The sequence below is a fragment of the Eretmochelys imbricata genome, chromosome 4, assembly GCF_965152235.1.
Source record: "Eretmochelys imbricata isolate rEreImb1 chromosome 4, rEreImb1.hap1, whole genome shotgun sequence".
NCBI classification, from domain to species: domain Eukaryota; kingdom Metazoa; phylum Chordata; order Testudines; family Cheloniidae; genus Eretmochelys; species Eretmochelys imbricata.
In genome coordinates, this window is record NC_135575.1 from 72,754,151 (window position 1) to 72,766,593 (window position 12,443).

General features: G+C 36.5%; 1 protein-coding gene across 1 annotated transcript in view; it reads right to left on the reverse strand.

Annotated features, from left to right (window-relative positions):
- Positions 1-10,592, reverse strand: part of SH3RF1 (SH3 domain containing ring finger 1) — a 154,404-nt gene extending 143,812 nt beyond the window's left edge. Inside the window, exon 1 of the mRNA XM_077814509.1 lies at positions 10,206-10,592. Within this exon, the coding sequence (XP_077670635.1) occupies positions 10,206-10,592 (387 nt within the window). The remainder of the gene's footprint in view (positions 1-10,205) is intronic.
- Positions 10,593-12,443: the final 1,851 nt, after the last annotated feature.

Sequence of the window (12,443 nt, forward strand, 5' to 3'; positions counted from 1 at the left end):
TGGCCATTTTGGAAGCACTTGCAAGATGTATTCTGTTGCAATTTTCAGACTACACAAATGTCTGTTTTTTGCAGATATAAACAGTTGATCTAAAGCTAAGAACCTGTGACTTAAACAAGAATCGGTTTTCTTTAGTACTGCTAAAAGTATGAACATACATTTCCACAATAATTTAACTTCTGATAATAGAAAACCATGTGTGCTGCAGTCACAAGTTGCTTGAGGTAGATGGGTGAGTGGCCATTGTATTTTTCACACTCTACAATAATCAGATGTTCACCCTCTAGAGCTTAGTATATTCTGATAATTGGACTGGATAATTCCAAAGCTCCTAGAAACCTCCTAAGAAAAGTTAACCAATAACTATTTTGAGACATTCACATCTTGTCACACAGGATCGGTTTCCCCATGCAGAGAAAGTCAGGCATAAAAAAAAATGGCTTTGAACAGGATGAAGAAACAAAATATGCAATACAGACAAAAATATTAAATAACGTTAACTCTATACAGTGCTTTTCATCCATACAACAGTTGACACCACACTATAAATTTTACTGGGAGGCTCCCATATCCATCTACTGAAACTCCAAGAAACAAAAACATACTCTGCTTATTTTATTAATTATTAATAATGTTTATTGTAGTAGTGCATAAGGACCAAACAAAAATGGGTCCCCATTGTATTAGGATCTGTACAAACACAGATGAGCAAACAGTAACTTTCCAAAGAGCTTACAGTCTGAATAGACTGGAAACACAAGGTAGAAAAAAAGAACATATAACAGAATGAACAACATGATGGCAGCAACCTTCATGTTATTTCTATGATTTTTTAAATCTATTTATTTTGGTCGGTTTAGTTAGGAAGGGATAAAACTAAATGAAAAGTGAAGAGAGAGGGGACACTGAAAGGAAGGGGATGAAGGGGACAGGGCAGGGAAGAAAAGTGTAAGGGGGGGCAAGTTAAGAGTAAAGCTAAAGTGAATACAATAAAGAGTTAATACAAACAGCCAATCAGCACAGGGCAGAGAAAGTTCAGTCAAAACTGTAGAAAGTTTTCTGAATGTCTGATGGTCTCTGCTTTGGCTGCTTCTGCAGCTTCTCTTAAAGAGGTGGAGTTTCTGGATAGTTCCTCTCTGCAGTTTTTTTCCCAAGGCCACATGGGGGTAAGGGTTGAGGGACCACCCAGGACCCAGAGTGTGTTTGTTGGGGTGGAGGGTCTCTCTTGCACAACTCTGGGTGTGGTGGCATAGATGGCATTGGGTAGGCTCCATTTTTCTCCCTCATCCCCAATGCAGCAGTCCCTGCTTTGGCTGCTTCTGCCACTGCTCCTACAGCTATACACATTTAGAAATAAGGGGTACCAAACAAAAGCTACACACCACACATAAAATAACTCACTCAATTACATGACTAACTGGTATTTTACCAGTCTCTTGTCAATCCAGGTATTTTAATTCTATGGTAATAAGCAAAAAAACAGTTTATTTTTTACAAATGTCTCTTTCATGGATATGTTTAAAGTATAACTTTTAAATCTTTTTGATAGTGACACTTTTTCTGAATAATCAAAACTTTTTGAACAGAGCAGTAACCACACTTGCCAATTTATTGCACCTGCTTTTACCAAAAATACTATTTCATGTCATGTCTATTTCCTGTTTCACAGAAGCTCTTGATAGAGTCTTGAGAGACAGAGAAATACTAAGACAATGAATAAGACAGCCAGTGAGATATGCTTGTTCAGGCAACAGTCTTTCCAATGATATCCAGAAAAACAATTTATCAACAACAAAGGAGATGTAATGTTTTTGAATATCACGTACATAGCATGTTATTTTCAAACAAAATAACCCACATTGTGAAGTTATGCTAAAAAATTACTTCAAAACTTAACTGTCTTCTAAATGATTGAGTAACACTAATTATTCTTTTTAAACAAGAAAGTACTAATTAAGACTAGCAGGCAGTTAAAGTTTGCTATCAAGAGTCAAAATATATGAATAAAACCGTTCTGTATTAGCAGTAGCATTCATAATATATATTTTTTCTTTATTCATTTACAAAAAAAAAATCACACTAGGTATTGCAGTCACACACAAATTTCTCAAGCCAAAAAATATAGTAGCTTTTAAAGATTAAAAAAAAATGTCTGCCTCTCCCTTGCTGAGCTATTTATCTAATTTACTATTAATTGTCCAAAACCAATGTGAAATCCCTCCAATGATTTAACACAAGCCACAGGACAATCCTTGGCACTGAAAATGTACTGTGAACATCTCTCTGAAGCAATCTGTAAATTACACTGAAATTTAATCTGAACACTGAAAGTGTGAACTGTGTTTACTAACCTAGTGCCTGGTGGCCCCAATCTGGAAAGGAAGACACAATCCCTGCCCCACATAGCAGACCAAGCTAAACAATGAGTCAGACAATAGAACCATTATCATTCCTATTTACAAATGAGAAAAAGAGACACAAAGAAACCTGAGTGCAAGGTTATAAAGGAAGTATGTGGCAGACCAAGGAATTTAATCTAGAAGTTCTGAATGCCAGTCCACTGGCATAGTTTAAAGAGCATTTCCTCCTTTGCTTAGTTATTTAGAAAACACACAGTGACAACACAAGAGACAGTTCATTTGCCTGCTACAGACACCACTATCACTAAAGTATAATCAAATAAAACATGACAAAGAATTGCTACATAGAAACAGTTAAAATGTTACCTCGCTCAATTTCAGAATTCAAAAATACCTAACAAGCAACCTTAAGAAAAATATACTGGTTTTACTCTTTGTAAGACCATGTGAGAAAGAAAAGTAAACATACATTGGTCAACATAATCTTGTCAAATGTTGTGTATTTTTCATTTCTGAATGTTTATGTGCATCTGTCTAAGCCTCCTTTAAACTGTAAGTTGGGACACACTGCAACTTTGTCCCTAACCCCATCACACACACACACACACACACACTATAAACACCCCAATTATTTAGGCTGAAAAATCACACACTCAAAAGTTAGGAAATACCAAATTTATGGTTGCCTGTGTAACCTAAACTCTGTCCCCTTGTGGGACCAAAATCTGTACTGAATGAGGCAAGTGTCCTGTGGAAAAATTGTATATGATCTTGCAATTGAAGATTATCATAATGCATGTGTGCTGGGGGGGGGAGGGGCAAGGGGATTAATGTTGCATGAACGACCAAAAATCTGGCATTTCCTAAATTTCAAGCACTTTGCCACATAACATAACATAACATTCTTTTAATGTGATTTCCTAGGACATTCTGTTTAAAAGAAAAAGGCAAAAACAAATTATATTATTGTGATACAGCATGGCCAGAGGGCAGCAGGAGAGTGTTACAAGGGAGCCTTATTCCCTGTAGAGGGAAGAAAGTTTGCTATAGTTTAATTAATTAAAGCACTGGAAGCCAGTCACCTGATAAAAAACCCCTGCTTCAATCAGACAAGAGGAGGAGTTGAAGCAGAGTGGATTGGTGTTGGAGCAGAGAGCAGTTTGGAGGGAAGCAGAGGAGAGTTTGGAGAAGTGCTGCGGTCAGCTAAGAAGACCAAGACCTTAGGTAAAGGGATACCTGCTTTGTGTAGAGGGAGAGCAGGAAGCCCCACAGGAGAGGGAGGAGAGGGAAGTAGCCCGGGGAAGGAACCGCTAGTTCAAGTGATTTACCGCTATCCCTAGGGCCCCTGGGCTGGGACTTGGAGTAGAGGGTGGGCCTGGGTCCCTCCCTCTCCACTCCCCTCCTCTAGGACACTAGTGGGGCAGTTAATACCCCAGTTCAGGGGCAAGAAACGGTGCCCTGAACCCCCCCAAGAAGAGAGAGCGCGAGACCTATCATAGTAGTGTCAGCAATTTGCCACAATTATGTACAATGCAACCTCCCCTCCTCCCTGCAAACTTGTGTCATTATCAGAGTTTGACACCTGGGAATTCAGAATAGACATCTACCACAGGACCAGGGTGGATAAAAATCAATGATTTAAAAAAAATATATTAAAAAAAAAATCAGATTTTCTTTCGTTTGAAAAAATGCCTTTTGAGGAAAAAACCAATCTAAAGATAGTTTTAATTAAGATACATTATAGCTCAGATATCTCATCATGCAATAGGGATTATAAATTCTAATTCTACAGTATGAGACAATATATTCATGTAATGTTTAAGAAAAGTTTTGTAAATCAGTTCCAATAGTTCATGGACTACAGACCCAATCTTATGAGGTTCCAGGGGCTTCTGTATAGATTATTTAGGTTAATCTTTCTACCTACCCAGTGGGACTCAGTGCTCAGTATAGAAGATACCATCAGAGATGCTTAGTTTTGCAGTTCTCAGACTGTGGATTTGTGTCTCCAGAGATAACATTTTTGCTAAGCATGTTATTAAATAATTAAATAAATAATATACAGAGGTGAGAAATAACAGACCTCAACCCTATTGTCCTTTTGCAAATTTGTGTACACAGAGTCAATCCCTTACCTCTCTCTAAAAGTGCAAAGTTTCAAAAAGTTCAGTGAATAGAAGATTGCTGGGGGCTGAATAGATCTGGACAAGGAGAAGTAGTCTGGGATAAATGTGAGAGGAGAGGGACACAGTGTAGAAACAAAGTGAAACTGTTTGAGCTGCATATTCCAGAAATCTTGAGGTCTTTCTGAGTGTAGCCTTCATTGATTTGAGATCTACCATACCATTCTCTCACTGGAATGGAAAACCTATAATGGCAGCAGGCCGTAAGAGAGACTCAGTTTGGGAATAAGCACCATTCAAGAAATATATGTTTGCTAGTGAAGCTTTAAGAACGTCACACCAGTGAACTGGTAGAAGTCACTTAAGCACTTGGATTTAGAGACAGTTGAAGTGATAATCTCACTTTTAACAGCAGTAGCTTCTTCTGCCAGCGTAGAAAGAATATTTTTTTCCTTTGGACTAATTCATTCCAAATTGAGAAATCGTTTGGGACCTGAAAAAGCAGGGAAGATTGTTTTTCTTTTCCAGATTATGAACAAACAGGAAAATGAAGATCAAAATAACTAAGTAGGCTGCAGAAGCCAATATTTTTAAGTTTCTCATGTTGACCTGGCTGACACAGTCTATTTAATTTTTTTTTTTTAATATTTCATTTAACTATTTTAGTTAAAAACAATTTTAACAAAAACAAACCTGATTCTAAAAAACTTGAATATTTACCTAAATTCAAAAATTCATATGCTTGTTTTATTAAAATATTATATGTTTGCTGTTGAAGAAAAAATCCAGAATACACAATGTTGTTTTAATTTAAATTTAAATGTTTGTTTGGTGATGTTCTCCTCCTAATACAGCATGGAAAGAAAATCCTCCAAATATTAATGATTAACCTGTTGAATTGGAGATTGTTCACCTCCCAATGACATCATAAATATCCACTTCAATTACCTTTGGTAAATGAAATAACCAAACAATCATTCATTCTCTGATATAGCTGTAAAACTAATCTGAAAAGTTTTCAAAATAAATTACTTTAAAAATGTCTAGTCTCTACCTTCTAAAAATGAAACCTACATCTATCTCTGAGTTGTGAAGAATATGTATTAAGGTCATAACAACCACAAAGAATGCACTTTTATGTAGAAATTAATGATTAAATCAAGTCTTCCTGAATAGTGATTTAAATCAATTTGATTTAAATCAAATCCACCCTGCACAGGACTAATTATATTAGCTGGCGGAATAAGGAAGCTGTTATCCAGGAAGGAGGGGTGTTTGGTTTGATGGTGTCATGTACTGCTTGCAACTAGCTGTCAGGGAAGCCCAGACTCGTCCACCCACCCTGAGACTTTCCTCCCGACCTCCCAAAAAGTGAAGGGCTCCCTCACTATGTGATGCCCCCAGAGGGTGAAATGGGGATGCGGGGCAGCGTGCCATTCCCAGAGAGTGTGGTTGGGAAGGAGATCCTTTCCGCACTCTCCTCCCTCCCTTGCAGCTCCAAGGCATTCTCAGTGTAGCATGTGCTGCTGCTGTTTTGACAACGGTCTGGGCCCAGCTCTTCAGAATGTTTGTGTTCATTATTATTTTAGCTTGCTACCAAAATTTTCCTGAAGAACACAAGAGAATGGAAATGATAGGGTTTAATACTTTATAGCTCAGCTAAATCTGAATGAAACTGAATGGGACAAACACAGGTACTTCTGCATCTAAGAGCTTTATTGCTGGTGAAATTCAAAGAGCTGCTGCAAATAACTGTGACGTCAGACATGTAAAAAAAAAACATCCCTAAGAACAGAACACTACAGGCAACTAAATATAGGAGATCACTACCAGATCTCCAAACAACAGCAGCATTTTCATTTCCTACTAGTTTTCAGAATGTTCCGTGTCCCACAATATGGAGAATACAAAGACCAGTGTTCCCAGACTGCCATGCACATGCCCATCCATTTTCAAATAAACACTACCTTTTAGGTTGGCTACAGGGTAAATGTTACTCACAGGCATGTGATATGATATAGCGGAAAAACAACAACAAACTTTAGCTAAGGCTATAGTCTCTACCAGGAAAATGGCAGAAATAGAAATACCTTGGAAAATGAAGAAAAGGAGTGTGTATACATATGTATTATGCATACAAAAATTCAAGGAAGAATTTTAAAATTATACAAAGTGAAAAAATGTTTTTAAAGGGTTTATATTCCCTGAAACACCTCCAGTCCTTCCCAACTGCTGCTATAAAAGCCAGTTTCAGATTCTTGTAAATGAAAACTAACTTCAACTGCTGATAGACTTAACAATCTACACCTGTTCTCAAAATTATGTTCATATCCTGAATCTTGTAGAAGCTCAGTACATTTTTTTTTGCATATTGCACAATGTGTCCATACACACAGAAAGAACGCAGTACACAGCACTGTGTAATAAAAGGGCTAGCAATTCCGCAGCTACTGACACAGTTCAGGAATTAATGCAACAGTGCATGATGTATTAACCTTTTCTGAAAAATAAAACATCTTCCGAAAGGGCATGTATTGGTTTAATATTTCCTTCAGGTGCAAGCAGAATATTTAACCCTCACCTACTTCATTTAATTTAATTTAATTTAAACCTCACCTCACTTCATTTAATTTAAGAGCAACATTTGTTTATTAGTTCCCCTTTAGAAAAATTTAATAGCTCAACAAATCTACTGATTCTGCCACTCATCTTGAAAGACTCTTCTACACCCAATTCCAGTAAAGAAGCCTTCTGATACATTTGTAGCGCAGCCACCCCTATTTTACAGTTCTTAACACAACTGTTGCATTCAGCTTAACACTGAAGCAACATAAATTACCATTTCCTATTTTTGTTGATAGATTTTCTGAGCTTTCTCACTCTACTTTTGTTCATTCTTTTGATAAAGAAGTTAGATAGCTGCTCCCTTTACAAAACAACCACCTGATTTTCATGTTTCTCCCCTCCACCAAAGAGTCTCAACAGGCCAGAATGGGTGAATGGTTGTGGGTCACCCTTCCCCACCTCCACGCCAAAGATAAAACAGAAATGTCTATATTATGTCAAGCAGGCAACCTTAGCTTCCTGGAAAAAGATGTGTACAGCATATTGTAAATGTTCAAGTCTGCTGTTAATGTTCATTCAATGTCAGTTAACTACATGAGGGAAGCACATGGCCACAATTCTAGTGGCACATGGTATCACATAACTAATAAACTGATGCAACATTCCCTATGTTATCAGTTTCTGCTCTGCACAACATGGAAACACAAATGTTCCACATCAGGATACTGTAGGTTTCAGAGTAGCAGCCGTGTTAGTCTGTATTCGCAAAAAGAAAAGAAGTATTTGTGGCACCTTAGAGACTAACAAATTTATTTGAGTATAAGCTTTTGTGAGCTACAGCTCACTTCATCGGATGCATCCGATGAAGTGAACTGTAGCTCACAAAAGCTTATGCTCAAATAAATTTGTTAGTCTCTAAGGTGCCACAAGAACTCCTTTTCTTTTTTCAGGATACTGTAGTACATTTAAACCTAGAGAAGAATTCAAAAGGGAATATTCAATATTAACTTTCCCATAAACCTGAGAAGTTACGGAGAGCACTTGAATAAGTTCACAGCATGTTGATGAAATATAAATCTCTTACATTTTTAAAAAGGTAATAATTTTTATAAAGTATGTGTTTAGAAAGGTCTAAAGGGTAAGACGTACTGAAATTATTACTGGTATTTTGTATTTTTGCAATTGAATATTTTTGGTAGCTGCTGCTGTTAATGTGAAATTGCTTTGGGGTTCTGGGAGAGATTGAGAGCCTTTTTGTAACTGCTATTGTTTCTTCACAAAGTTCAGTTTTTAAACACAAAAATTGTTGTACCCTTTTGGATTCTTTACTCTATCAATATCTACACTTATTACTGACATACTCCATCCAAGTCATGAGACAGTTTACAGAAAATGGCATGACAAATTATTTTTTTAAATTTCTAAAGAAAATCGTAGAGTGAATATTAGAATATAAAGGCCAAAATATAAAACCTGGTGGAAGAATCCATACATTTTATATTCTCAACACAGTTTGACGTACATGAGGTACCTAAGTGGCATCTGAGAAATACAAGTAATTCAGGAAAGCAGTAATTATTTAAGTTATTCAGTGCAAGTCATTGATTCCTTAGCCTCAAAAAAACCTAAATATATAGATGATTTACTTGAGGTAAAAAATAGCCCTCTAAAACTAATACTTACATCCCTTTCTTCAACTTCATCAGGCCATTTCTCAAAATACAACGCATTCTTCAAACAGGTAAAGCACTTAAATCATTAAGCCAATTTTAATTCATACCCAGAAGCTCTACATGTATAAGTTTCATTAAATGTGCAGCAAAACCTTTTAAAAGAAGCTAATCTGGTCTGTCATTAGATAAAACAAAGATGGGTCAAGTCAGCTCAGAAAATGATCTCAATTTCTGATTCTAGAAGAAATCATAATAAATCAAGCTACTGAAGTTTTGAGTACAAGGCATGAAAGATTCTACAAGTTGAATGAATCCCAAGAAGAAACAGAAGCAGAGGTACGAGCCAATAAGCTCAATTCTCAGTGCCTGGGTTTCATACATACAAAACGAGTTCAAATATCAACATCATACACAGATATTAAATACAATAATCAGAGAATAAGAGAATTTTCCATGTATTCATTGGTAAAACAACACTTCCTAATAACTGAACTTTAGCTAATCTATCTATTTTATTGAAAACTAAACAGAAAACTTGCATGAATATATATGATCCTTATGGTACTAATCAAAAGTAAAAAAATGAAAGAAAAAAAATCAAAAGGAATTAGCCAACCCATTATGTGATGGAACAATTTATGAAAGATGGTTATAAAATTTGCCCTTTTAAAAACAAAAAGTGAAAAAGTAGAGAGAAATGATCAAACACCACCAATTCTAGGGTTCTTAAATAGAGGTGAAATTCTAGCTCCACTAAAGTCAATGGCAAAATCCGCATTGACTTCAATGAGGCAAGAATTTCCCTGAAAGTGCTTAACAACCATTATGGGAAATTTATGGAAATCTGATTGCAATACTTGTTCTTACAGAAAAATCAATAGAACATAGAACAATCTAGAATAAAATCAATTTCTAGTGTTAGAGTTAACAAGTGGCAAACAATTTAAAAAATATTCTTATCAAGACTGAATAATTGTTCATTATACAACCAATCAATTCATACCAACTGTCTTGTTCAAGGTATTTAGCTTCCTCTTTAGTGTCAATGGGAACATTAAGGTCCTGTGCTGGTTTTCTTCCCCCGAACTATTTTAAATTCAACAATTAAAAGTTTTAAACAGAAAAATGCATCCTACCTTTTGGTTACAAACATTCCCCCCAGCAGTCAGTAACTACCAATATAAATACAGCCAAGGGTATATAATATAAGAAAGTGATAAATATTGACATTTTCCCTGGAAATGTTCTAGCAACAGTAGCTCAAAGTTTTTGTTATACAGAAAAATTGGTTTAAATCGTAACTGGGAATGAACAGATACTATTTTGCTTTTGCAAATGACACTTTTGATTGCCCTTCTTTAACCCCTGAAGCAACAAATGTTATTATTCAAATGTTCTGAAACAGTCTAGAAAGAGATGTAATTGCAACAACAAAACAAACTGCTACCTGTAGGTATGGCTTATTATTTATAGTGGATACTTACCCTAACAGGGGGACTCCGTGCTTGTACTCTTTGCTGCTGTCCACCTTGTGAGCTCTGTGGGTCTTTTGAACCACAGCTAGCGACAGTGCTGCTCTGGGCTCTTAATGCATTTGTGCAACTAGTCCCACCACCAGTCCCAGGTTTCCAGGGCCTTTGCTTGATGCCATCCAGTAGTCTAACCAGTAGAATATTGCTGGGAAGTTCATCAACACTGCAATCAACTAAAGTCCTACATTCTGGGCAACGAAGCTCATTTCGAGAACTCACAATGCCCAGCAAACAACGTTTGCAAAATGTATGTTGGCAAGGCAAGACTTTTGCAGAAGCATCAAGACGTTCTAAGCAAACAGGACACTCCAACAGATCCAACAAAGCCGATTCATCCATTTTTATTTAATTTACCAAAAAATAAACTTTCGCAAAATTCATATCTATTCTGAGTACGTAAAGGGACTCATGTTACATCCATGCCTCTTCAGACTTTGCTCTGAAATTGTTTAGAAAACAAAGAAAAAGAACAAACCATCAATAATCTGCAAAAAACAATTAGCTTTTTAAAAATGAATCCACATAAGTATTTCCTCTGACAAGATTCCTTCACTAAGCAACATCAAAAATTAAAAGATCTCCAGTCTAATTTAAGACAAATCACTACAGATACTCATTTTGTACATAAATGTTTAAAAACAATTTAAAACATATAGCTAAAGGTTTTCTGTAAATATGAACAATTTATGAAAGGCAATAACAACAGAGAATTATCACTGGTCATCCTAATGGCAATCTTATCTGCATTAGCGAGCTACTTAGCTCAAACATGGTGATCAAGAGTAACAATTAAGATTTTAAACTGCAGTTCTGTCTGCTTTTAACTGCTAACTATCTTCAATATTCTTAAACCATTTTAGAGTTTAATAAGTTTGTCCTTGTAGGATACATCAATAAATGACTGTGGAAAACACAATTAATAGACAAATTAATATTTCTTACAATTTGTTTCATATTAGACAGGCCTGTCCTTTCCATAATTAAAACAAACAAACAAGAGAGAATAAAAATAAGACCCTGAATTTGCAAGCTGTTCTATAGGACTAAAGGGTCCACTATCAGAGAGAGTCACTAGCAGGGTCAGATGTAAGTCTAGAATGAGCTAAAAAAAATCTAATTTGTCAAGTTTTTGAGAAGAAAAAGACGAAGGTGTTTTTGTTTGTTTTAACACATCCGTTTTGAAAACAGACACACTAATTCACAAGCTTTTAAGTTTACTGAAGAAGTTGACAAAATGATAGATTGCAGTGCTGGTATTATATCTAAGTAGTACCACAAAACTATTACCAAAATCATTTTATAGTGTATTGAGTGCTGGAATACTGGTAGTAGAACATGAATGCAATGTAGCCAGTAACAGGAAGCTGCTGGGAAGTCACATCAAGGACACTCAACAAGAAAAGCACTTATTTCACTCATAATCCTTCACCACTACATACATATACACACTCTCTCTCTCTCTCTCCCTCCCTTCCCCTCCCCTCCCCGCAGACGTTTTGAGTGGCTAGCTGGCCACAGAAAGCTTCCAGTACCTGATGCTAAGAAACACAGCTGTTTGGTGTAACACTACTAGACACATAATATAGATTTTTATTATGTACATGGGGCTTCTCTAGAGTTCACTGTGAGGCTAGAGGGAGAAAGAGAGACAAAACGGACACACACAATCTCAGAAACAGAGTTAAAAATTACTTTCAAAATTTATTTCAGGCCTGGAGAACATTCACTTTTCATAAGACATATGGGTGTAGAATATATTACATACATCTGCACATACAACATTAATAACTTATTCTCTGGATTTTGTTATTAAACTTATAGTTACTGAGATATTTACAGAGATAAAACATATTTTATTACACATATATATGTGGCACGAGCACTATATATTTGGCACATATTTGTGCATGTGTACTTCCGTTCCATATATGGGGGACGACACACAGTGGGGAGCAGAGGTGACATACCCTGTGCGGGTGGGGGGGGGAGAGACACTCTTGGCAGGTGACATGCTTTCTGTGGACGAAGGACACACTTGGGGGAACAATATATCACTGCCTGCAGATGGGGGGGTACACCGTCTCCTGTCTCTGAGGGCGTGGGGCTGTGGCGATGTATCACAGTTGCGGGGGGAGGTGATACCTTCTTTCAGGAGGAGTGATATTGTATCCATGTATGGGGGGGTGCATG